At 38.3% G+C, this 27,474-nt stretch overlaps 1 protein-coding gene across 1 annotated transcript; it reads left to right on the forward strand.

The window, feature by feature from the left end:
• stat5b (signal transducer and activator of transcription 5b) lies at positions 1-26,366 on the forward strand. The gene is made up of 19 exons (XM_052610777.1): positions 1-151; positions 3,891-4,026; positions 4,135-4,291; positions 5,063-5,152; positions 5,251-5,425; positions 9,810-9,940; positions 10,046-10,197; positions 13,341-13,496; positions 13,590-13,769; positions 15,428-15,515; positions 15,980-16,102; positions 16,215-16,307; positions 20,084-20,290; positions 20,599-20,693; positions 20,763-20,905; positions 21,051-21,206; positions 21,755-21,812; positions 23,666-23,770; positions 23,893-26,366. Exons 2-19 carry the CDS (start codon positions 3,899-3,901, stop codon positions 24,014-24,016), a joined length of 2,361 nt encoding a protein of 786 aa, XP_052466737.1. The 5' UTR covers positions 1-151; positions 3,891-3,898; the 3' UTR covers positions 24,017-26,366.
• Positions 26,367-27,474: the final 1,108 nt, after the last annotated feature.

Genomic DNA, 27,474 nt, shown 5'->3' on the forward strand with positions numbered 1-27,474 from the left:
AAATGAACGACTCGTTCAAGAACGACCCATCACTACTAATAGTTGTGTGGTGATTCTGTACAATTGAGCTCATGGATGGATAAACCCTGTCAAACGTTTAACATCTACAAATCATCATCAAATCATTCTGCTGCAGGTCTCCGTTAATGCTGTGAGCACATGTTTTATTACCTTTATTATTCAGTTTTTCTCATGCGATTGGTTTCAGCTGACTGTGCATTATGAAGTAACTTTAACGTTAACTAACTTTGCTTAGCAGATATTAAACTGCTCCACTGAGTGATAATAAACATGTATCCAGACACAAATACAGGTTTGTTTATGACACGGGTAAAGTGTCAGAAGGTTTAAACACTTGAGTTTGTATGTTTTATCCTTTAGGTCAAGCTAATGCTAGCTGTCAGTGCTAACTGCTAATGCTAACTAAACATCTCAGGAGCGATTATATTCATCTTCTGAAAATAAATCTGTACTGTAGAGGTTTCATACCCTAAAATATTATTCTGGTGATTGTTTCATTTTAGCTTGCCTGTAACGTTAGTCGTACAGTTAACTCGCTTCTTGAGTTTAAAGCAACAAGTTTTTGTTGATGCTAATATTTGTGTATGCTAATGAAGTAACGTTATCTCAAAGTATGTCTCTAAAACAGCTATATGTAAGCTACTTAAATATTAGTTTTTGGCGTAATACATTACACAAAAAATACCATCATTTACTCTGGTGAAGTGAAAGTATCATGATGAAATTATAGTACTAATTACCATACAAGTACTTACCGTACCGTATAATTGGCAAAACATAATAATTAAATAAATAAATATTGCAACTACATCCAAACTGCACCGTTACAGGATGTTCACTCAAACAACTCTTTCCAACATTGCTATGTGACTGGAGAGAGGCTGAAATAACAAGTAAAAAAAGTGTTGGTGTAAATCACAAAATGCATGTTATTTTCCACTGTTTATAAATGGGCAATTTTTTAGCTTTTTAAATTTGTGTGTCATCTTTCATGTAAAATTCTTATCAGTTAATTCAGTTAAAACATTTTATCAGTTAATTCAGTTAAAATAATATAACACTGTAGAGTTAGTTGCCATTTAAATGAAATCAGTATCAACAAACTTCTTCCATCTTTCCACTGTAGAGCAGTGGGTTGGGGCAGTGACACTTCTGTTGTCAGATTTAAAAAAGAATCTCACATTGTTATAAAATGGTTTCATTTCTTATTGCATAATTTTATAAAACTATAAAAAATATATTTATTAAAACTATAGATTGAGCTGGCTGTTTTATTGATGATGCTGAATGCAGGCAGGTAGGTGTCAGACTGTAAAAGCGGTATTGGTAGTGACCCATGATAGATTAATTTCCTGTGTTTCCTAGAATGGATAGTTTGCACTGATCAGCAACATACAATAAGACTTGTATTACACAACATTTAGTGGCACATGCCACTCAGATAGCCTACAGAATGTTTGGAAACAAATGCTCACTTGTAAATATGTGTGATTGACATTTATTAAATATTAATTAAATTAGTATATTTATTTAGGTTTTTCTGTCACAATTAGTATAGTTGCATGTCACAGGTGTCACTGGCCAAGGCCGATATATCGGCCAATATTTGGCATTTTTCAAATATTGGCTTTCTCCGTCTTCTTTGAAGCTCCTATGAGAGAAGATTGTTCGTCTTCGGAACACAATTTAAGATATTTTGGATGAAAACTGGGAGGCTTGTGACTGTCCCATTGACTGCCTAGCAACTTACAATGTCAACTGTGTCAAGGTCTAGAAAAGTATGAAAGACGTCATCAGAATAGTCCATCTGCCATCAGTGGTTCAACCGTAATGTTATGAAGTGACGAGAATACTTTTTGTATGCAAAGAAAACAAAAATAACAACTTTATTCAACAATTTGTCTCCTCTGTGTCTCTCCGCATTACTGTAGCACGATTTTAGAGATTATGAACTGAACGCAAGCAACTTACGCTCTTCTGTGTCAGCCGCAACACAAGGATATGTTTTCTAAGTGTATTTATACTTTGATTTTACCGAAAACAGAGCATCCGTGCAGCACAGCTGACACAGAAGAGCGTAAGCTGCTTGCATTCAGCAGATATTCTCAGTCAATGGGTCAGTCACAAGCCTCCCGGTTTTCGTCCAAAATATCTTAAATTGTGTTCTGAAGACAAACAAAGCTTTTATGGGTTTGGAACGACATGGGGTTAAGTAATAGGGCTGTGCAAAAAATTTAATTCAATTCAACGTTTCCAGGAGGTTCCCTGATAAAAATAGCATCCCGGGGTTAAAATGCATGTTCTTTGGCAGGGTTGCCTTGTTTTGAAAACCTGGCAAGGCAACACTGATCTGAACGCACGTGCTGGAGATGTACTTCTAATCACAGGAGTGCCTTTACTGACAAGATGCGCATGAAAATCAGATTTGATTTTTTGCACAGCCAAAGTAAATAATTACTGACTACATTTTAATTTCGGGGTGGAGACTGCAAACGTATCTTGAGCTTGTGTTAACCACATACCTTACTTCAGTGATTTAATCAAAAGCCCATTTAAAAAAAAAAAAAAATCAACTTCAGTATGACAGAACTGAAAGGGCTTGTTTTCAAGTTTTGGATTATCAAAACGTTTTTGTAGTTTTTTATCAAAAACATTAACTTCCATTGATCCTTTCCATGGCATCTGTTTTCTGACACATTGAGTGAGGGACAATAATTCCTCTTATCCAGCATATCTTATCTAGGGACACCTTTGTACATCTTTTACCCATAAAGCACTCTTAAAGGGGTCATATGATGCTTTTTTTTTTAAAGATCATTATTTTGTGTATTTGGTGTAACAGAAAATGCTTACATGCTTTAATGTTCAAAAAACATTATTGTAGGTCCTCTATGCACCGCCTCTCTCAAACGTGTCATTTTCTACAAAGTCCCTCCTTCCGACAAGCGCAGTCTGCTCTGATTGGCCAGCTGACCCAGCTCATTATCATTGGCCAAACACCACAAGCACTTGTCGGAAATGTAATGCCCCTTTCCTTAACTGCGAGCTTCATCTTTCAAAATAAATATAAAGTCCGTTAATAATGTCCTTAGTTTTACCATCAGTTCAAGTGCAAAAGGGGAACAGAGTTGTGTGACAGATGCAGTGATGAAGCTCATAGGTGTTTGCGGTACACACGCCACAGACGGTTAAGACAGCTCTGTGATGTGACTGTTTCTCTCTCTCCCTCTCATGCGCAAAACTCCACATTTAAACTTTCAATAGCAAATACTTAAACTAATAACAAAACATACAGTAGCTGATTCAGAAGTTCCAGATTGTTGTCGCAAAGTCAGATTTAGCTCCTCTCCTAGGTTCACGAAACAGTCCATAAAATGCATTGCTGTTCTATTTGAAGTAATCTTAAAGATTCCTAAATGCATCTGCTTTCAGGCCAAATAAAGTGCTTTTGCTTCCATCTAGAAACATACAGCATCTCCCTGACATGGCTGCTACAACATTAACTGAAAGTTACTGAAACCACGCTTTCTTTCTTTGCGTGAACATTTGGGCTGCATTATATAGTATAGGCTTTTTAGTTAGTATGCATGCTTGTATTTCAGCATAACCCATGAATCAAAATCCCCTAGTGAAAGCTTATCTTCACAATGGAGTGTTAGTTTACTGTGTACTTTGCTGTGTATACTGTTTAAGAAAATACATTTTTAAAGTTAAATGCATCAATTTGGTTTGTCTTGATTTTTATTAATTAGATTTTTTGTCCAGTTTTGCTGGAAACACAAGGTCATGCTGAGCTCATTTCATTGTGGGACACTGTTTTCAAACCATTCTTAAAGTTACAAGTGCACATCTCGCTCTGTTTTTTTCAGAGCCAGGTATGGCGCTGTGGATTCAGGCACAGCAGCTGCAGGGAGATGCCCTGCATCAGATGCAGTCTCTCTATGGGCAGCACTTTCCCATCGAGGTGCGCCACTACCTGGCGCATTGGCTGGAGGCTCAGCCATGGTGAGCTTTTTTGCTCCACTAGCAGCTCAGACCTGTGTATGTAATAAAATCTGTTTACTATCATAGCAGGGCATGAAATGGACTGAAGAGTGTTTGTGTCATGTGCAGGGATGCCATCGACCTGGATAACCAGCAGGAAGAGTTTAAAGCAAAGCGTCTGCTGGAGGGTCTGATCAAGGAGCTGCAGAGGAAGGCAGAACATCAGATGGGTGAAGATGGTTTCCTGCTGAAGATCAAACTGGGTCATTATGCCTCACAGCTGAAGGTACAAGAACTCGATGCATTTAGTTACGAGAGGTCAGATCTCTGTATTTCCTTCCCAGTGGAGGTTTCCATGTGGAATGCAGCAGTACTTTATAAAATAAATTAAAAAATGGTTGAATAGTCATCAATGAAAAGGATATTGATGACAAAGCAGTAGTGTCAAAAAATTCTTCTCTGAAATATGTTAAAACATTTTATCAGTTGGGCCAAATTGAACATGAATATTTAGCTTTTTAATCAGACTATTAGCCTGATTTTTTTTACTGTCTGTATGTTCCTTTATATATCGCAGAGGTGTTCAAAATCCGGCCCGTGGGGCAATTACGCCCTGTGGATGAATTTCGAATTGCCCACAGCTTTTCTTTTAGAATATATCAGGTGGGCTGCCATACATTTACAAATCAAGAACTTTCACTTTGTTAACACAAGGTAACTGAGCTAGAATTTAGGCCAGGTGTAGTAGTAAAATGTGAGTGACAGCAATTTGGCAATTGATAAGCGCTGCCACTTTTGTTGAGAATTCTTAAGGAACGCACCAAAAGAGGAACAGCACTAATCATGTGAACCGCGCCACACAGACCATTATTAGCTCTGCCCAAAAAACAGTGCAGTACAAGGTTAAAAAAAATAATATAGGTTGGTTCACACATTGCACACAGACTAAAGTGACGCATCATTCAGGTCTACTGCAAATTGTTTAATTGCAAAAGATTTGTACACCTGTTGAATCATGTTGAGCTCATATCAATAATGATCCTATGCTTTTTTTTAGAGCTCATATGACCCTTGCCCTCTGGAGCTTGTGCGGTGTGTCAAACACATCCTGTACACTGAGGAGAGACTTGTAAAGGAAGCATCCAACGTAAGTCACACATGCAGCTTCTTTGGTTGTTGATTTACACTGAGGATGCCATAATTGAATTGTGAGCAAGTGATATCTTGTTTGTTTGTCACAATCAGGCCAGCAGTCCGGGGTCAGGCCCGGTAGATGGGACCCCTCAGAGATATCAGCAGATCAACCAGACGTTTGAGGAGCTACGTGTTATGACACACGACACAGAGAATGACCTCCGCAAGCTACAGCACAGTCAAGAATACTTCATCATTCAGTACCAGGAGAGCTTGAGGATACAGGGTATGAACATATGTAGTATTAATCCACACATCCAGTATCATTTATATCATATACAGTGAGTGCTTGATTCAGAAACTTTTCAGAGTAAATGAACATACAGAGGTGCTGGATTAAGAATGTCCGGTAATTAATTAATTCAAGATAGCAATTCATGTACATTCATTATAGATAATTTTTTGCAGAAACAACAGAAAACCTTAATTTATTTTTAACCATTTACATGTAGTATGTAATTGCTGTACACTTTACTCCTTCAGGCTATATAGGTTCATTCAGTCAAGACATCATAATTCCTACAAAATTATGTTGTAACAAACATGTCATCAACCAGACAACACTGCACTGCTGTGAATGTTCGTTGGCTTCTTAGTTTCACTAAGGCTAAATAATTGAACTATGTTAGTACTTACGACGACTTATGAGTTAGCTAATTAAGTTTTTGGGAAACACACAATTGACTGATTCTGTGAAAAAAATTTCAGACGGATTTTAACCCATAAATTCTGAGATTTAAATTTTTTAAACTGGTCATATGATGCGATTAAAAAAAAAAATTATTGTTCTTTGGAGTGTTACAAGCTCTTGGTGCATAAAGAAGATCTGTGAAGTTGCAAAGACTAAAGTCTCAAATCCAAAGAGATACTCTTTATAAAAGTTAAAACTGCCATCCCCCCCTAAAATGGCTTGTTCTGACATGCCCCCACACACGCTGCCCAGATTTTCACACAAAGATTCTCGTTGTAGTATTATTCCCGCCATGTCAGACACTGTTTGTTTCACTTTGAAAGAGAAACTACATTGTTTGGCCTTCCAAAAGAGGACGAAATTTGCTTCATCATGCCTGAAGCTGATCTATGCTGGTTGCTGAGTAAAAATACATCAACTTTGCACTGTGCATTGCTGGATCGGCTTTCACTGTGGATAAAGCGGAGACCAGCCCGGGGTCGTCAAATGTGTGGTTGTCGCAAGCCCAACATACACTCCTTCATAGAATCCTCCGGCCGCGCTGTTCTCAAGCCGTCCCACCTCTGCTCACTTAAGCCAGCATCTGCTCACTCTAGGCCTCCGGCCTTCACTTACTCAAGGCAACAGTGTGTGATGCTGTTTCATTGAGAAAGCGAAAATACTTTAAATAATGTGTTTGTTTTTTTTACCTTAAACCGCATAAACATATTTCCTTACACCAAATACACAAAATGTTCTTTTTAGCAGCGTCATATGACCCCTTTTTACTTATTAAAAAAAAATTACTCCTAAGACTGACCATAATTGCTTTTTGAGGTTCACCCTTCTGCAAAGTTTAAAGGGATACTCTATGGAGCTAGATTTGTGTCTTTATTACATGAGAGAAAATTAATGATCTGAGGGGAACATATCTTATATCTCATAGAACATAAAAAAAAATGTAATTTTGAAAATTGTAAAATTATTAGTGCTATTTTTTTATGTTTAATCTTCAGTGATACTGAACTTGCTCAGCCAGCTGTGTGTCATCATCTTACCCAAACATTGGAGTGTCCGAACAATGGAACATGGCCCCGTCCATGACACAATTCTCAAAGTGTAGGCAAAATCCTGACACGAGAGCAAAGAAAAGCGTTTCGAGAGAAACACTTTTTTTTTTTTTTTGAGAAAATGTTTTCACACTGATAGCAAAAAAAATATATATATATATATTTGAGAGTTTTTATTCCAAAGTATTTTGAGAGAGATTTTTTTTCTCAGAAATAATTTTAAAAATTTCACTTTTTTTTATGTTCTATGAGAAAATACTTTCGCTCAAACTTTTTTTCTCCCAGATCATAAAATTTTCTCGCATGTAATAAAGACACAAATCTAGCTCCATAATACTCCACCCCGAAATGAAAAGCTTCATTCATCTTCGGAATACAATTTAAAATATTTTGGATGAAAAACGGAATGCTTGTGACTGTCCCGTAGACCTCCAATTAAATTACATTGTCAAGGTCCAGAAAAGTATGAAAAGCATCGTCAGAATAATCTGCCATCAGTGGTTCAACTGTAATGTTATGAAATAACGAGAATAGTTTTAAGTACACAAAGAAAACAAAAATAATGACTTTATTAAACTGTTTGTCTCCTCTGTATCACTTTGCATCACATTGGCACCATTTTGGAGAATATGAGCTGAATGGAGGCAGCATAGACAAGAAGAGACAAATTGTTGAATAAAGTAGTTATTTTTTTTTTATTCATGTACAGAAAGTATTCTTGTCGCTTCATAACGTTACGGTTGAACCACTGATGGCAGATGGACTATTCTGACGATGTCTTTTATACTTTTCTGGACCTTGACAGTGTAATTTACTTGGCAGTCTATGGGATAGTCACAAGCCTCCAGGTTTTCATCCAAAATATCTTAAATTGTGTTCCGAAGACGAACAAAGCTTTTAAAGGTTTGGTACGACATGGGGGAAAGTGATTAATGACAAAATGTTCATTTTGGGGTGTAGTATCCCTTTAAAGGGTTAGTTCGCCCAAAAATGAAAATTATGTCATTAATAACTCACCCTTATGCTGTTCCAAACATGTAAGACCTCCTTTTATCTTCGGAACACAGTTTAAGATATTTTAGATTTAGTCCAAGAGCTCTCAGTCCCTCCATTGAAGCTGTGTGTACGGTATACTGTCCATGTCCAGAATGTGACATCAGAGGGTCCGTTGGAATTTTTTGAAGCATCGAAAATACATTTTGGTCCAAAAATAGCAAAAACAACGACTTTATTCAGCATTGTCTTCTCTTCCGTGTCTGTTGTGAGAAAGAGTTCAAATCAAAGCAGTCTGGATATCCGGTTTGCGAACGAATCATTCAGTTAACCAAATCGAACTGAATCGTTTTAAACGGTTAGCATCTCTAATACGCATTAATCCACAAATGACTTAAGATGTTAACTTTTTTTAATGTGGCTGACACTCCCTCTGAGTTCAAACAAATCAATATCCCGGAGTAATGCATGCACTTAAACAGTACACTGACTGAACTGCTGTGAAGATGAACACCGAGCCGAGCCAGATAACGAACAATAGACTGACTCGTTCACGAGTGAAGAAACGGTTGCATCGGTGTTCGGATCACCAGTAGTTCTTTCGGACAGTTCGATTCAATAAACCGGTTGAAGAAAACGGTTCACCAGTTCTTTTGCGCTCAACGTAATGGCTTCATTTGCAATGATTGCCCTTGATTCAAGCCTTCAGTTTACCTGCGCTCATAACACTAGCACAGAATCAGTTCAGAATCAATCACCAAAAGAATCAGTTCAGTTCAGACGCCCTGTGTGTCGGTTTGCTTCACGCTGAATCACACATGCGCAGTGTCATCAGCTCCTCGGTTCACGAATCGGGCGCGTCTGACAGAAACGGTTCTTGACTGGTGAACGAGTCAATGTTTTGTTCGTTATCTTGCTCGGCTCGGTGTTCATCTTCAGTTCTCTCTTCACAGCAGTTCAGTCAATGTACTGTTTGAGTACCTGAATTACTCCGGGATATTGGTTTGTTTGAACTTAGAGGGAGCGTCAGCCACATTAAAAAAGTTAACAGCTTAAGTCATTTGTGGATTAATGAGTATTAGAGATGCGAACCGTTTAAAACGATTCAGTTCGATTTGGTTAACTGAATGATTCGTTCACGAACCGGATATCCAGACTGCTTTGATTTGAACTCTCTCTCACAACAGACACGGAAGAGAAGACAATGCTGAATAAAGTCGTCGTTTTTGCTATTTTTGGACCAAAATGTATTTTCGATGCTTCAAAAAATTCCAACGGACCCTCTGATGTCACATGGACTACTTTGATGATGTTTTTCTTACCTTTCTGGACATGGACAGTATACCGTACACACAGCTTCAATGGAGGGACTGAGAGCTCTTGGACTAAATCTAAAATATCTTAAACTGTGTTCTGAAGATAAAGGGGGTCTTACATGTTTGGAACAGCATAAGGGTGAGTTATTAATGACATAATTTTCATTTTTGGGCGAACTAACCCTTTAACTCCAACCCTGATATCAGAGTCTTCAGGGTTAAAGGTCTGTTGGAGATAAGCTCTGCTGGAAAATTGCTTCTCCTAAGAGCACGATTGGACCCTCTAAGTTACAGTAACCAAAACTGGACTAATAGACTAATAGTTGTCTGATGTGCATAGAGATGTCCATTATGTGAGCAAATCATCTTTCAAAACAGTCGAATCAAACCATGTCATGTTTTGAACATGTTGAACTGAAGCTGATTGAGTTCTGAAATAAATGGCAAAAGCGTGAAAAACAACCAAAATAAAAATAAAGCTACACAGGAAATACTTCAGAGTAATGCGTTATTGAACTGTATTTTTAAATTATTAATTGAAGCTTTCTCTTTGTCGAGTAGCTCAAGTGAGTAGTTTGGCCAGCCTTCCTCCAGTTGAGCGGGTTCAGAAAGAGTCAAGTCTGCAGAGCAGGAAGTCAACGCTAGAGACATGGCTCACACGAGAGGCCAACACCTTACAGAAATACAGACAGGTACACTGAATCCATATGATACGTGCATGTCTATTTATTATTAGCTGCATCAATATTTTCCATCATATCCATTGGTTGAATAAAATAATGTGTCTTTGAGTATAGGAACTGGCAGAGAAGCATCAGAGGACTCTAGCTCTGTTGAGGAAACAGCAAACCGTGATCATAGATGATGAACTTATTCAGTGGAAGAGACGACAGCAGCTCGCAGGCAATGGAGGACCATCAGAGGGAGGACTGGACATACTGCAAGCCTGGTACTGATGCACTGTATACACATACATTTACTACACCTTTACAGGGAAGGAGTGCGTACCATAGACATTCTTTTCATAAGCTAATTATTATTAGCCTGACTACGTCAGACTTCCTAATTCCGCTCAATTTCATTTAGCTTCTGTACTCAGTCTGATACAGTGTCAGAGCTTTCTGTTTGCCACCGGTCTGGAAACAGCCGGGCCAATCAACGAACAGAGGGAGGGCTGAGAGCCGTGACGTAGATGCTAAGCGCCGAGTTTTACATTGTAGGTTAGAGAAATCGAAAACCGAAACGACCGCGGAAATGGGAAACGAGACACGGGATGCAATTCGCTCTGTTATGGAGAACATTCAACTCTTTTTCAAACTGAAGCCAGAACAAGAAGAGTGTTTAATAAACATTTTAAATGGAGGTGATTTTGTGGCCCTACTCCCGACTGGTTTTGGGAAAAGTTTAATTTATCAATTGTTACCGTTAGTTAGCGAGAAACTGGGGAGGCCAAAGGCCGGCAAGGCTATAGTTGTAATTGTGTCCCCCTTGGTTGCACTCATGGAGGATCAGGTCAAGGAGGCAGAAAAACTTGGTCTGTGTGCTGCACAGCTTGGCGTGCACAATGATCAAGATATAAAGGCGGGGTATTACAGCCTTATTTTTGGTAGCCCCGATCCTGGATTCTGAATCCCAAATGGCGAGCTATGCTAGCATCAACGCTTTATCAAGACAACCTTGTCGCCATGGTTGTCGACGAGGTACACATCGCATACAAATGGTGAGTTTGGTAATTAACTTCAAGTTAATCTATTTAGATACCAGCTCAGTTGAACACTGTCATTTGCTGTCTCCGATGCAAAGTGAAGTAGCAGAGTCTGGTATTACCAGGCTATGATGTCTGTGCTTCAATGCGGCTGTACAGGCGCATAACATACGTCATAACTAAACGTATCTGATTGGCTTACGGGTAACCAATGATTTTAAACTTCAGACAAGCGCCCCCTAGCGAGAGAGAAAACTTCTCTATTATGCCATTCCAGACTCTGTCTACGAAGCAAAGTGAAGTAGCAGAGTCTGGTATTACCAGGCTAAATTATTATGACCTCCCCTGACACAAATCCAGAGGCCTGTTTCACACCATACACAAAGGCATCTTAAATGTTTTCTACCAACCGTTGACATATAGACACATTTGTTTTGTCAAGTGTAAATCAATATAAATTGCCATATTTTTTCTGAATAAAAACAAAAACAAAAAATGTACCTGAATTGTCAAACTTAAAGGGGGGATATATTATTTTATTACAATCCGATATAATGTAAAATACCAGTTAAAGAGCCAGTAAGATGAAAATTCTAAGCTTCCTATCACTGTTTATAAGTCCTGTACATTAGGTTTAAATCCATCCAAGGTTAAAAAACATTGTCATTTTGTCAAAATATCATTTTAAAATTACCTCAATTCTCAGAGATCCCCAAACGGTTCGCGCGAAACTGTTCAAAAGATTCAGTTTCCTTAAACCCCACCTTTCGGTAGCATACTTTGTTCTGATTGGTCAACTAACATAAGCAGTTTGGATTGGTGGTTCCGTACACGACTTCACTGTAAACAATGCGTTAGCATCTGTTTGGGGTGAATTATGTCTTATTCCTTTCACCACGAAGCAAACAGTAAAATAAAAAACTTGAACAGTCTCGCTGCTTTTTCTTCTGTGTGGGTGTATTCAAGTCGCGCGCTTCAGTTTGAATCTGAATAGCGCGTTCAGCAAGGGGGCGTGGTCACATTAGATATAACGAAAGGGAGACATGAAAAACAGACATCGCGTTGTTTTCATATGGATTACTTTATCACAGAATATCTGTTTTCGGCAGCACTTGTTTAGTTTTAAAGTAGACATGTCAAGCTTTCTATAGATATCTCTCTCATGTCTCTTCGTTGAGTATTCACGGAGTTACACTTCATTTTAATGACGTGTTTGTAGATGACGATCAGCGCAGACAGGCTGCAGACAGCACACATACTGATAAGACGCTCGGGAGAAAGCAGACACATAACTTCATAATCATACTTCGCCTTGTGATTCGGAGATGCTCGTTTGTTCTAAATAAAGTTGGTAATGAACCATCTTTTATGGCCAAACGCTTTGAAAATCCCGATGTACTCACCGAGATTAGAAAAGCAGTCATCAGTGAAATGTTGTGAACACATCAAAAGGGATTTGTTGTACTGCTCTGGCATTGTGGTGAAAATGAATTTTAGCCATTGGTTCTTCTGATCTTCATTCTTTGGCAGTGAAAATAAAACTAACTTGCCTTTACAATTAAAAACACACTGTCTCCTCGACATGATGCTATCACACCAACCAGAGCGTCTGTGTGGGGGGTGGGGCAGGTCAGAGTTCCGTTTCTCCCAACACGGTAGGCGGAGATTATTATGCAAAGTGTTCCTAGTGACGTACATAGAGATGGGCAAAAGATTTGAAATCTATAACGACTCGTTTCAGTGTCGATTCACAGTCGACTCCTTACTTTAGACTTTATAAATCGTGTACTTTTTGGTTTAATTATTGTGTCAATCCATGTTCATTTTTACCGCGGACAATGCGCTGTCACTTTAATTCAGCGCATGCAGCGTAGCAAAAATAGACTCTGTAAGTAAATGATCACTGCACTGCTGCAGATGCACTGCTCCTTCAACGCACTGACGGACCGCAACCACGTGCATTACGAACACTGGAATCCGTTAACATGGGTGCGTAGAAAAAGACGCAACGCATACGCACTGCAGACGGAGTATGTGTGAAACGGGCGTCATACGTGCATACACAAAGCGAGAACCAAGATTTTGTTTACAGGATCAAAGGAAAACCAATCGCCTCTTGGCTAATTTTGGAGCTGTGTAGGACACTTTTTATGATGGATGGATGCACTTTTATTAGACTTCTTTTGGAGTATTGAAAGAAAAAAAAGTGCCATTCAGTGCCATTTATAAAGCTTGGAAGAGCCAGGACATTTTTTCATATAACTCTGAAATGTAACATGTAAATGTTACGTGCAAGTTGCACGGTGTACGCCAACTTGCATACTTGTGCAACTTGCTTTAAACACATTGGTGGTACAGTATTTTATGTTGTTGTTTTGTGAATGCAGGTGTGAGAAGTTGGCCGATATGATTTGGCAAAACAGACAGCAGATTCGCCGAGTTGAACACCTGACACAGCAGCTGCCCATTCCCGGACCCATAGAAGAAATGCTTACTGAACTCAACGCTACTGTCACAGACATTATATCAGCACTCGTCACCAGGTGTGTACTCAGTCACTACCACCATTGGTAAACTTTGTCTCTCTCAGAGAAGCAAGGTTTTCAGCAGTGTCTTTGCTTCTGGTCTCTTTGCAGCACATTCATAATTGAGAAACAGCCTCCTCAAGTGCTGAAGACTCAAACCAAATTTTCGGCAACAGTTCGCTTACTGGTCGGAGGGAAGCTCAATGTCCACATGAATCCTCCACAGGTTAAGGCCACCATCATCAGTGAACAGCAGGCCAAGGCCTTACTGAAGAACGAGAACACCCGCAAGTAAGGTTATAAAACACTTACTGCATTCAGACAGACCCTTACACTGTCCTACTAAAATAAGGAGACATTTTTCAGCAGCAACTAATTAAAACCAAACAACTGACATAATGGCCTCATATGGCTTTGACTAAAACTTAACATGGAATAGATTTCGCATTAGATTTAGTTGCTTTATTGTGTAACATCAGGGAACTTTGCCTCAAATAGAGTTTAGGTGGCTAGCAAGGTAAGTTATAGGTTATTTTTTGCTAATCATGGGCTTTATGTACTACAAAAGTGGGTCTGCTTTTGGGCACTGCACAGTTAGTAGTGGGACCCATTAAATATAACTATACAAAACAATTAATCATAGTAATAATAGTATTATTGCACTGCAATAAATCAGGAAGCTTTTATTTTGGCAGGTTGCTGGCAATTATATGAATTGCCCATTTTAGCACTGCTGAGTGAAGCGTGTCAGTGAATGAAATTTCACATTTTTGTGTTCTAGCAGTGCTTAGCCTGGAGTTTTGCTTTCAGATCGAATGGAAATCATATTTAGCATAATAGTTAGTCAGTCTAAATGGTAATTGTGTATTAAAGGGATAGTTCACACAAAAATGTAAATTTGATGTTTATCTGCTTACCCCCAGGGCATCCAAGATGTCCGTGATTTTGTTTCTTCAGTAGAACACAGAGACTTTTAACACAAACTGTTGCAGTCTGTCAGTCTTATAATTGATGTTAATGGGAATAACGGCTAAAACGTACAATAAAAAAAAAAAAAAAACATGAACAAAACCAAATGAAACCCGTGCAAGAAACTGAACAGTATTTATGTAGTTTTACCTCTGATTTACGCAATGTGCAAACTGTTTTATCTCTCCTAAGCGTGTTCTCAAGCAGGTGCGTGAGGCGTCCTCATCTTGCTTTATGGTGGAACGCAGACTTATAAGTGCATTACTGCCACCTATCTATGAAATGGTCCATTGACTCTCCTAATTGAGATTGGAGATAGTGTCAATGGTCCTTTTGAGAGATGGGTGGCGGTAATGCATTTATAAGTCTGTGATCCGCCATAAAGCAGGAAGAAGATGGGTAAGCAGATAAACATCAAATTAAAAAACTATCCCTTTAACAGGTGCCAGCCATGTCAGTTTGCAAATGAGCAGTCACACATGTACACCAAGTGTGAATCCCTGGTCATAGTAACTAACTTCCATAGCAGGTTTTGTTCCGATTGAAAACAGATCGAACCAGTCCGCTGTGAGTGCAGTGACATGTCTGACTCTTCAAATCATTGCACACTTCACAGAGAATGGATTTAGAGATCGTTTTCATTTAAATTAGGGGCTAAAATGAAATGAAACTAACTATTTCACACACCAGATAATTTGGTAAATAATTAAGGTTATGTTTATATTACCATTTTTTGTTAAAAACTGCTAAAGTTTTGTTTGTTTTTGGCTGCACATTCACATGACAATGGCACTTTGGGGGCCTAGCACTTGTGATAGGTTTACACCATAAAATTACAGCTCTGTATGTCATTGTCATGGTTTTGAAATGTTTTTGTTTTATGGACGTCACCACCAAGACCTGTAGAGAAACACTGTTTTATTTCTGTTTGAATGACAGTAAAAAGTGACATGACTGTTTGTCGTCTCTTTTCACTGAAGTGACAGCAGTGGAGAGATTCTGAACAACAACTGTGTGATGGAGTACCACCAAACCACTGGCACCCTGAGTGCACACTTCAGGACCATGGTAACCTGTGCTTAAAGGCTTCTCATTACACATTGTTTGTGTTCGCATGCACCAAAAAAGCTGAGGAACCTGTTATACACCGTTTACTACATGCCTTCTGTAGTCTGATTAATAGCTCATACTTTTTAGCAAGTAAAAGGCCTTTTAGTATAATTCTACAAATGTCCCCCTTTTAGGCTGTGGTACACATATCTAGTTTTTTTTTTTTAAATAAACATTAGATTAACTTTATACTGTTAGTAATATTACATGACTAACTACATGAAACAAAAGCATGATAAAAAAATTCATGAACAAATTTAGTGATCCTCCAGAAATTTGTTAATAAAGTCAAAAAGATTATAAACATACATTTTTTTGCCTGCTGTTATTTGATTCAGTGGATGTTTTGGGATTTGATTGATCAAAACTGTTGTTTAAAGGATATTTAAACGATGAATGACTTATTTCCCTCTTGTTTACAGTCTCTGAAGCGTATTAAGCGGTCAGACCGCCGCGGGGCAGAGTCAGTGACTGAAGAGAAGTTTACGGTTCTGTTTGAGTCTCAGTTCAGTGTGGGAGGCAATGAACTTGTGTTTCATGTGAAGGTAAAAATAAACACAAACTCTGTCAAAGTTACTCTTTATTTGTTGTATTTTATTATGCGCCTTTGTGTCATTTTTATAAATTTGTCCCTTCATGTTCCTCTCTCTTTTGCAGACATTATCCCTACCTGTTGTTGTCATCGTTCATGGGAGTCAAGATAATAACGCTACAGCAACAGTACTGTGGGATAATGCTTTCTCTGAGACGGTTAGTGGACGCATCATTTACATGTTCTCATCATATTTTAACAAAATGTACTATTAGCAGCTGATACATCATTAACAGTATCTTTTACACTCCAGCTGATGGACATGAGAGGGTTGTCATTTTATATTGCAAGGTTACCCAGCTAGTAAAATTTTTTTTTTTTTTTGGAACAAGATCATTTCACCCATTAAAGGGATAGTTCACCCAAAAATCATAATTATGTTATTAATAACTCCCCCTCATGTCGTTCCAAACCCGTAAGACCTCCATTTATCTTTGGAACACAGTGTAAGTATTTTAGTACCAAGCCGAGCCAGATCAAGAGCCGAGCAAGAACCGTTTCTGTCAGACGCGTACAATTCAAGAACCGAGGAGCTGATGATATTGCGCATGTGTTGTGTGATTCAGCGTGAAGCAGACTGACACACAGAGTGTGATTCTGAACTGATTCTTTGCTAATATTATGAGCGCGGGTAAACCGAAGGCTTGCAGTCATCGCCAATGACGCCATTACGTCGAGCGCAAAGATCCGGTGAACCGTTTTCTTCAACCGTTTTTTTGAATCGAACTGTCCGAAAGAACTACTGGTAATCCGAAAACCGATGTCACCGGTTCTTGACTCATGAACGAGTCATTATCTGGCTCGGCTCGGTGTTCATTTTCAGTTCTCTCTTCACAGCAGATCAGTCGGTGTACTGTTTGAGTACATGAATTACTCCGGGATATTGATTTGTTTGAACTCAGAGGGAGTGTCAGCCAAATTTAAAAAGGTAACCGCTCAAGTCATTTGTGGATTAATGCATATTGGAGACGCGAACCGTTTAAAACGATTTAGTTCGATTTGGTGAACTGGTTCAAAAAGATCGCGAACCGGATATCACAAACTGGACAGTAGACGCACAGTTTTAATGGAGGGACTGAGAGCTCTTGGACTAAATCTAAAATATCTTAAACTGTGTTCTGAAGATAAATGGAGGTCTTACTGATTTGGAACGACATGAGAGTGATTTAATAACATAATTTAGATTTTTGGGTGAACTATCCCTTTAACAAAAGGTAATTTTATTTATATATACATATTTTTTTGGGCGCAACACAAATAGTCTGTTTGTGTTGTCTACTAATCTGTCAGATATAATGCATTTACACTTCTGAACAGGTTATCTTCATGTATATTTTAAACGGTTGTTGCTTGACTGGGATTTGAGTACACACCATTCTCTTAACAGGGTCTAGAATGTTTAAATTCGTTTAGGGATGGGCGATATGGCAATACAATAAAATCTACTTTTTTGTTTTTTCAGAATGTTAGACCGATTCTCGATTTTTACGATTTTTAACTAGTCAACTTAAAAATGATTCAAGTAACTTAAAAAAATAAATAATAATTAACCCTCTAGTTAATAAAATTTCTATTTTAAGTGCACTACACATGAAGTTGTCAAAATGATGAAAATGTTAAACTAATCTCGTTAACGTTAAATATCTATGCAAAAAAGGTGCACAAACTACAAATTCATCTTCTACAAACTTGTCTTATACATATTATATGTTCAGAAATAAAACAAAACAAGGAAAATCTCAAAAGTCAAGGTTTTCCACAGTTTATTTCTATGTGATCATGGAAGCGTTTGACTGTTGTATTTATGTACAGTATTGTTCAAAATAATAGCAGTACAATGTGACTAACCAGAATAATCAAGGTTTTTCGTATATTTTTTTATTGCTACGTGGCAAACAAGTTACCAGTAGGTTCAGTAGATTCTCAGAAAACAAATGAGACCCAGCATTCATGATATGCACGCTCTTAAGGCTGTGCAATTGGGCAATTAGTTGAATTAGTTGAAAGGGGTGTGTTCAAAAAAATAGCAGTGTGGCATTCAATCACTGAGGTCATCAATTTTGTGAAGAAACAGGTGTGAATCAGGTGGCCCCTATTTAAGGATGAAGCCAACACTTGTTGAACATGCATTTGAAAGCTGAGGAAAATGGGTCGTTCAAGACATTGTTCAGAAGAACAGCGTACTTTGATTAAAAAGTTGATTAGAGAGGGGAAAACCTATAAAGAGGTGCAAAAAATGATAGGCTGTTCAGCTAAAATGATCTCCAATGCCTTAAAATGGAGAGCAAAACCAGAGAGACGTGGAAGAAAACGGAAGACAACCATCAAAATGGATAGAAGAATAACCAGAATGGCAAAGGCTCAGCCAATGATCACCTCCAGGATGATCAAAGACAGTCTGGAGTTACCTGTAAGTACTGTGACAGTTAGAAGACGTCTGTGTGAAGCTAATCTATTTTCAAGAATCCCCCGCAAAGTCCCTCTGTTAAAAAAAAGGCATGTGCAGAAGAGGTTACAATTTGCCAAAGAACACATCAACTGGCCTAAAGAGAAATGGAGGAACATTTTGTGGACTGATGAGAGTAAAATTGTTCTTTTTGGGTCCAAGGGCCACAGGCAGTTTGTGAGACGACCCCCAAACTCTGAATTCAAGCCACAGTACACAGTGAAGACAGTGAAGCACGGAGGTGCAAGCATCATGATATGGGCATGTTTCTCCTACTATGGTGTTGGGCCTATTTATCGCATACCAGGGATCATGGATCAGTTTGCATATGTTAAAATACTTGAAGAGGTCATGTTGCCCTATGCTGAAGAGGACATGCCCTTGAAATGGTTGTTTCAACAAGACAATGACCCAAAACACACTAGTAAACGGGCAAAGTCTTGGTTCCAAACCAACAAAATTAATGTTATGGAGTGGCCAGCCCAATCTCCAGACCTTAATCCAATTGAGAACTTGTGGGGTGATATCAAAAATGCTGTTTCTGAAGCAAAACCAAGAAATGTGAATGAATTGTGGAATGTTGTTAAAGAATCATGGAGTGGAATAACAGCTGAGAGGTGCCACAAGTTGGTTGACTCCATGCCACACAGATCAAGCAGTTTTAAAAAACTGTGGTCATACAACTAAATATTAGTTTAGTGATTCACAGGATTGCTAAATCCCAGAAAAAAAAAATGTTTGTACAAAATAGTTTTGAGTTTGTACAGTCAAAGGTAGACACTGCTATTTTTTTGAACACACCCCTTTCAACTAATTGCCCAATTGCACAGCCTTAAGAGCGTGCATATCATGAATGCTGGGTCTTGTTTGTTTTCTGACAATCTACTGAACCTACTGGTAACTTGTTTGCCACGTAGCAATACAAAATATACTAAAAACCTTGATTATTCTGGTTAGTCACATTGTACTGCTATTATTTTGAACAATACTGTATCTTGCATGAAACGGCATTCTAAAACCACTGAGTTTATGTTAAAAGAAGTTCAACTCCCATCTTCCTGCATTTTTTCTTATTTTACTGCCTGCGTCACATCTTTGTCAACACACAACTTCATTCTGTGTGAATGGCACCTAGAGAATATTTGGTCCTTCACAGAGCGCATTACATTTGAGCGGTTTATCACATGTGCAGACATGCGGTTGAGTCATTCTTTTCTTTTTGCTGTTAAAATAGGCATCATTTCAAAGTGTCTAATTCTGATGTTTAGTAATATTTCTATTCAATATCTTGATTCTTCAATTTATAAAAATTAAATGTGGCAAAACATTATATTCTAATTAATCGATTAAATCAGAAAAATCACCCAGCCCTAAGTTTAAGCAACCGAAATGTAAAATGGCATGAAAACATTTTGTGCTTGCAGTGTACTACAGCATTCACAGCAGTACACACTTGTGCTCATTTGGTTCTTTGTGATTTCTCTTTAGGGTCGAGTGCCATTCGTGGTGCCTGAAAAAGTTCTGTGGCCACAGCTGTGCGAGGCTTTGAACATGAAATATAAATCAGAGGTTCAGAGCGACAGAGGCCTGTCAGAAGACAATCTGGTGTTTCTTGCTCAGAAAGCCTTCAGCATATCCAACAACAACCCTGAGGACTACTGCAACATGGCCATAACCTGGTCTCAGTTCAATAGGGTAACCATCACTTACAGCCAAACTGTTCATCAGCGCTCTTTATCACCTAAAGATGTCGTTCTTTGAGTTAAAATCAGACTGTGCACTTTTTAACTGTTTTAACTGTTTAACTGAGTTTAATTTAAAATAATTGTATTTTAGAGGCATGCATTACATTTGAGACATGTAATATGTTCGTGCAGGCCTTCAGAGCCATTATTTAGTTTTTACCCACAGAACATCCAGTGATGTAACAGAAGAAAAGCTTTTGAAATGAATGCAATATATCCAGTCTCAGGATCTAGACTTGGGTGTTTTTGTTTTGACAGGAAAGTTTGCCAGGCAGGAACTTCACATTCTGGCAGTGGTTTGATGGGGTCATTGAGCTCATGAAGAAACACCTGAAGTCTCACTGGAATGATGGGTAAAGACTGTTCAGCACACCTCGGAGACTAATAAGAGAACAATTGGTCAATTGTGTGTTTATCTGCAGAGCGATTCTGGGTTTCCTGAACAAGCAGCAAGCTCAGGACATGTTGATGTCCAAACCAAATGGTACGTTCCTTCTGCGCTTCAGTGACTCTGAGATTGGAGGCATCACCATAGCATGGGTCGCAGAAAACCCGAACAAAGCAGGTAGGAGCACAGTAAATGGTTAGTGAAGACAATACTAATGTCTTTGGTAGTGATGCATTCCAGCCAAACGTGGGTCCAAGCTGAACAGAAATGCTTGACTTTACTCACCAGCCATCATTCTGAGTATGTGCGTTTCATTATGCAGGAGAACGGATGGTGTGGAACCTGATGCCCTTCACTACTAAAGATTTCTCTATCCGCTCTCTGGCCGACCGGATCAGTGATCTGAATCATCTGCTCTTCCTCTATCCCAATCAGCCGAAAGAGGAAGTCTTCTCCCGTTACTGCACACCTCCAAACTGTATGCACGTTTCTCTTGCAGACAGAAATGATTGTGTTTCATTGTTAGCATAGTTACAGTTAGTTAGCATAAACTTCAGGGATGCAAACTTGTCACCTTTCAGCAGCAAAGGTTTTTAGAATTTAATGTAGGTCATTTGTGTAACTGGTGTAGACAACCGATCACAGACATGCCTGCTTAGCGTGTAAAATCAGTGGTCAATCAGAGGTTTTTAACTTAGTCAGAATCCACTCAATAATGCTCACCATCAGCGCAAGCTCACCTTCTGGGTTCTGCTAGCTCTGTTTCCTTTTAATTCAACCACACAGTATAAACATGATGTGCAGTAAATGAGACATTAATTGTTCAATGTAGGCAACATAGTGAGTTAACTTTAGGGATTGACAACTTAAGTGATTATAAAGGGATGATAAAGAGAGTCAGAATCTACCTCTCAAAACATGTTCAGCACAAACTTAATGATGGAGTTCGATATATACATGCTTTGGTTCTTGTGAATTTAAATTAAAAAGTTTCTATTAACATCAACATAATTTTGTTTTTTTCAGCAAAAGCAGTGGGGGATGGATATGTCAAACCAGAGATCAAGCAGGTGGTGAAGGTTGAGTGAGTATTTTTCTCTTCTCTCAAGTTTAGTTTGGTTTTTTATACAAAAAGTCAAAAACTCATCTGATTGATTATCATTAATAATTCCTGGATATTAGAGAAATATGTTTCTACGTTCCAATATATACAGATGTATTCAAAGGTATAGTTCACCCTCCAAAAATTGCGATCTCAGGTCAACCAAGATGTAGGTTATTTTTTTTAAACCGTAAAGAAGATTTTTAAATTAAACTGTGGTCCTTGGCGATTCATAAAATGCAAGTCAGTGGCTACTGGTTTTTGAGAACTAAAAAATAAAAAAGCATATCAACTTCAAGGAACATAAAAATTAATACCCATGGCTCCTGACAATATTTTGGGATCTTATGAAGTGAAATGATTAGTCTGTGCAAGAAACTGGACATTATTTATAACATTAATAATATTATATTAATATATTACACACAGACTGATATATTTCAATATTTCTTTTAATTATGATGATTATAAACTGACAGCTAAGGAAAATCTCAAATTCAGTATTTCAGAAAATTAGAATATTACTTAAGACCAATACAAAGAACAGATTTTTTGTAATCTTGGCCAACTGAAAAGTATGAACATGAAAAGTATTAGCATGTACAGTACTCAATACTTGTGGCTCCTTTTGCCTGAATTACTGCAGCAATGTGGTGCGGCATGGAGTCGATCAGTCTGTGGCACTGCTCCGGTGTTATGAGAGCCCAAGTTGCTCTGATAGTGGTCTTCAGCTCTTCTGAATTCTTGGGTCTGGCATATCGCATCTTCCTCTTCACATTACCCCATCTCCATGCATCTGCATCTCCATAAAGTTGGTCAGCAGCAGGAAGCATGAAGTGCTCTAAAACTTCCTGGTATACGGCTGTGTTGACCTTGGACCTCAGAAAACACAGTGGACCAACACCAGCAGATGACATGGCACCTCAAACCATCACTGACTTTGGAAACTTTACACTGGACTTCAAGCAACGTGGATTATGTGCCTCTCCGCTCTTCCTCCAGACTCTGAAACCCTGATTTCCAAAGGAAATGCAAAATGTACTTTCGTCAGAGAACATAACTTTGCACCACTCAGCAGCAGTCCAGTCCTTTTTGTCCCTTTTCTCTTTAGACGCTTCTGACGCTGTCTGTTGTTCAAGAGTGGCATGACACAAGGAAGACAACAGCTGAAACCCATGTCTTGCATACGTCTGTGCGTAGTGGTTCTTGAAGCACTGACTCCAGCTGAAGTCCACTCTTTGTGAATCTCCCCACCGTTTTTTAATGGGTTTTGTTTCACAATCCTCTCCAGGGTGCGGTTATCCCTGTGCTTGGACACAGAGATCTGTGAACAGCCAGCCTGTCAATGGTCGTTTTTTGGACAACTGTCAAGTCCGCAGTCTTCTCCATGATTGTGTAGCCTATAAAACTAGACTGAGAGACCATTTAAAGGCTTTAGAGGTGTTTTGAGTTAATTAGCTGATTAGAGTGTGGCACCAGCTGTCTTCAATATTGAACCTTTTCACAGTATTCTAATTTTGAGATACTGAATTTGGGATTTTCCTTAGTTGTCAGTTATAATCATCAAAATTAAAAGAAATAAACATTTGAAATATATCAGTCTGTGCGTAATGAATGAATATAATATACAAGTTTCACTTTTTGAATGGAATTAAGGAAATCAACTTTTTGATGATATTCTAATTATATGACCAGCACATGTATTTCACACAGTTATAATGTGTATTTGAATGCAATACCAGAAGCATTACACATTTCACAGTTAATTGCAAAAAATTACTCAAGAAAACAGATGTTAATACAAATGACCTGTATGCATTTTCTTTCTTTCTCAGGTTTTCTTCACCCAATCCTGAACCCTCTCCTGGAAATTCCTTCATGGAGCATACAGCATCACCCACTGTCAATCAACACCATAACTTCACAATCTATCCATCAATGTAAGTTCTGAGGAACATCTAGTTTATGGTTATTTTTTCCCCCCATTGCTATCACTGTTGATTTCTGCAATAACGAACCCAGTGCTTGACTGGTGTATGTGTATGTGTGTGTGCATCTGAAGGAATGACTCCATGTTAGACACTGAAGGTGAATTTGATCTGGATGAGACCATGGACATGGCCCGACAGGTGGAGGAGTTCCTGCGACACCCCATGGAAACCCAGTGGAGTGGACAACAGTCATGACCTTTAAGCTTGTGATCCCTAATGTGAACTACACAAAAACTCAATGGTTCCATTCCATATTTTTATCTTAACAAATGTGAAATGTTGTTTATCAAAACTGATCAGTGGATGTGTAACTGCCTTTGCATTTTATATATAGTTTAATGTGTAATTTTTTATCATTAACCATTGAAGAACAAACAATGGTCTGTAGTGTGCAATGATACTCTTCTGTTTGGCTGAATATGAGTAGCTACTTTACTAGACAGTGTTGGTTTGCCACTTTCAATACCCTTTATCTTGATTGTTATACTAGTCTTATAAAAATCTACTTTATCAAATCTTTTTCTAGTCAAACAGTTGGCTAAGACATTGAGCTGACAGTATTCAGTCTTCTCAATTTGTTCATCTCCAGTAAGGATCCACTATCTCAATTTGTTTCTGCAGTTTTCTTCTCCTTTGGAGGTCCACTCTGTCGAAAACGCATTCCGGGGGGTCCTCCTCAGTTGAAATAGCGTTTCAAGGGTGGTGAGTGAGAGATGGATTTAACCTGCAGATTAAAAAACAGCCCAAGAAAACAGTGTAAAAGGTTGCATTGTCTAATTTCTGCAACTAGTGGCACTACACAGAATTGCAAAAAATGCTGAATGTATTTAACAGGGTTTTCAATCACCCTGTCTTGCATTGTCTACCAAACAGGTAGTCCTGGCTGGTCTGATAACTGTAGTTACAGAATCCCATGGCATTGAAAATTTATCAAATTTGTCATGTCACCTCAGAATATCCATGTGTTCTTAACCATCCACACTTTAAGCTATTAGCTTCTGAAGTTTAATAGGCGATTTAAAGATTTGTTATTGGGAATGTTGTATTTAATGTATGACCTAACAATAGTTTGTTGATCATAGACAGCATCTTCTCTGATAAACAGGCGATCATGTAATGGTGATTGGGTCTGTATGTTTGTTAACTTGAAAGGTGTCAATCAGTTTAATAATTTATTGGTCTCTGAACTGTCTAGCATCTTGGCAATTTTTGATAATCCTACTCCCTCCCACCCCAGATACCTAATTTTCCGTGAGCCATTCTTCCTGTGCCTTAAACCGCTGAGGTTTGTCCAATAGTTACTCCAAAGTCTAGTTCATTTTTGGTAATTTTTAAATCCTCTCAGATTATATACATTGATCTGAAATTGTGACACTGCTTTCTTTTTTCCCAGTAAAGTCTCTTGAGTAATCGGTGTATTTGAGAGCCAAAATTGCACAAGATATCAGTTGTTGTTTGTGAAGGTTTTTTTTTTTTTATATATATATATATATATATACCTCATTGGTAAATTAGTCTTTTAAACATTTTAAGCTTTCTTGCCTGAATAGCAAATGACAATGTTAATAAAACATGTCTTTAAAGGGCCAGTACCTTTTAAAAACAAAGTAATGTAAAATGTAAAAACTTCATGCCAGTCAAGATGAAGTTGTCCCCTCAAGAACAGATCTCAGGAAAATACACATCAAAGAGTTTATAATTAACTATGCAGACATAATTTTATATATATATAAAAAAAAAAAAATATGTATACATATAAAATAGGTACAACTACCACAGTGCATGCTTCCTGCTGCTGATAAAAGTAATATACTGTTGCAATGCAAATAAATTGTTTTTGAATTATCTTTAGAGCAACTGTAACTTGGTTTTAGAGTTTTTTCTAATGTGATGACTTGGCTTAAGCATCTGTCTTTTCTTTTTCTCTAAAATCTCCTTTTTTGATTATTATTTGTACTTTTTCCTATTGTGGGAAATAACATCTCATTATGTTCTATATGTAAGTGATGATGTCCAGTCAGCCTGTCATTGTAACGTAACATAGACGAGAGGTGATCAGGACCCTGGCAGTGAGGTTAGAGTTTGTCCTGGAATTGTAAAATTCTTTTGGTGATAGTATTGATTGACTGGCTCTATGCCAACCATTTTATTACATGGCTGCTTAACAAATAAATATATAAATGCATGTTTTGATAAATGTTTATAGTAAATGTTTTGAGTTGAATGATTGTATCTTGAAAAGAGGGTGGAAAGATGGCAAATAGGTGTCACGGATCAGTTGTTATGGTCAGTTACAAAGTTGTCATGGACAATGGTAATTTTACAGAAATATCTGACCACCATTTTCATCTGCATAATCAATCATGTTCAAACATTGCTCAGAGCTATATAATAATTATAATCTAACTTAACTGGTTCTTCTAGGTGTGCTGATGTTTTAAGATGGGATTTGCTTAACAATACATCACCAATAAAGGACACTGAACTTGGGAAGCCCAGAGCAGTATACTGCTTCAAATGCCTAATAAAAGATTTTAATTTGTCATCCCTTGTTGGTCCCTTGGCAATGTTTGTGAATGTATGTTAGAAAGGCTTATAACGTCTTATTACACAATGACAGATTTTCTGATGGAAAATGAGTTATTGATGATGAAAAGCTATTCATTTTCCTGCTGCTTATTCGGGACTAGGTCACAATTGTAGCAGGCTAAAGAGGTCAGCCATCACACACTTTTATCCAGCAATTTTCTCCAGTTCCTACTGAGTGATCCCAAGGTGTTTCCATGCCAGGCAAAATATGTGTTCATGGTGTGTTCACTTCACACTGCTGTGTGTGTGCACTTGGATGGGTAAAATGCAGAGCACTAGTTCCGAGTATGGGTTACCATACTTGACAAATGTCACGAGTTTCACTTTCACATGCTTCAACCTACCCTCACTTGTAAACCAGACCCCGAGATACTTGGACTTTTACATTTTGGGAAACAACTCACCCTCTACCCAAAAAGGACTATACACTTTTACTGGCTGTGAACCATGGCCTCAGATTTTGGGGTGCTGACCCTCACCCCCACTGCTTCATGCTTCCAAAACTGCCAAAGTGAGCACGTAATGTCACAATATACTAAGGCCTTCAGGAGAGTTCAGCACTCACTGGGAACAGGCTTTGTTTATTGCCAAGAATGCAGACTCCGCTCTTGTGCTACAGGTCTTGTAACTGCATAACCAGCCCCAGTAACCCATACTTCCATAGTGCCTCCCTGCCACATGATACCCCAGAGAACACAGTTGCAAACTTTCTCCATGTCAGCAAAACACATACAGTATACTGGATAAGAAAACTCCCACATCCCCTCCACATCTGGAGCAGAAACCTTCCTTCAGTATTTTTCCTTCTTCACATGAGGGTAGACAATTTGCCAGATTCTTCTTTCCAGGCAACCTTTTAAGACATTTTCTTATCCCTTTTTTTCCAGCCTTCACTCTCTTCTGAATTTTTCGACTCAGTGACCTCCAATTCCAAAACACCTTCTCCTTTTGCCTGACAAGCTCCCTTACCATTGGTTTCTAGCAACGTGTTCTCTGGTTCCTGCCACAACAGGCACCAGAATCTTTCCAGCCCCAGTTTCAAGTTTCTAGCAGTCCCCTTCACA

The sequence above is a fragment of the Carassius gibelio genome, chromosome A12 (assembly GCF_023724105.1).
Source record: "Carassius gibelio isolate Cgi1373 ecotype wild population from Czech Republic chromosome A12, carGib1.2-hapl.c, whole genome shotgun sequence".
Taxonomy (NCBI): domain Eukaryota; kingdom Metazoa; phylum Chordata; class Actinopteri; order Cypriniformes; family Cyprinidae; genus Carassius; species Carassius gibelio.

Coding starts and splice junctions, on each gene's coding strand:
- stat5b (XM_052610777.1), top strand. CDS start 3,899: ATGGCGCTGTGGATTCAGGCACAGCAGCTGCAGGGAGATGCCCTGCAT. Junction 5,426..9,809: donor GGAGAGCTTGAGGATACAGG/GTATGAACATAT, acceptor TTTGTCGAGTAG/CTCAAGTGAGTAGTTTGGCC. Junction 23,771..23,892: donor TTCACAATCTATCCATCAAT/GTAAGTTCTGAG, acceptor GTGCATCTGAAG/GAATGACTCCATGTTAGACA.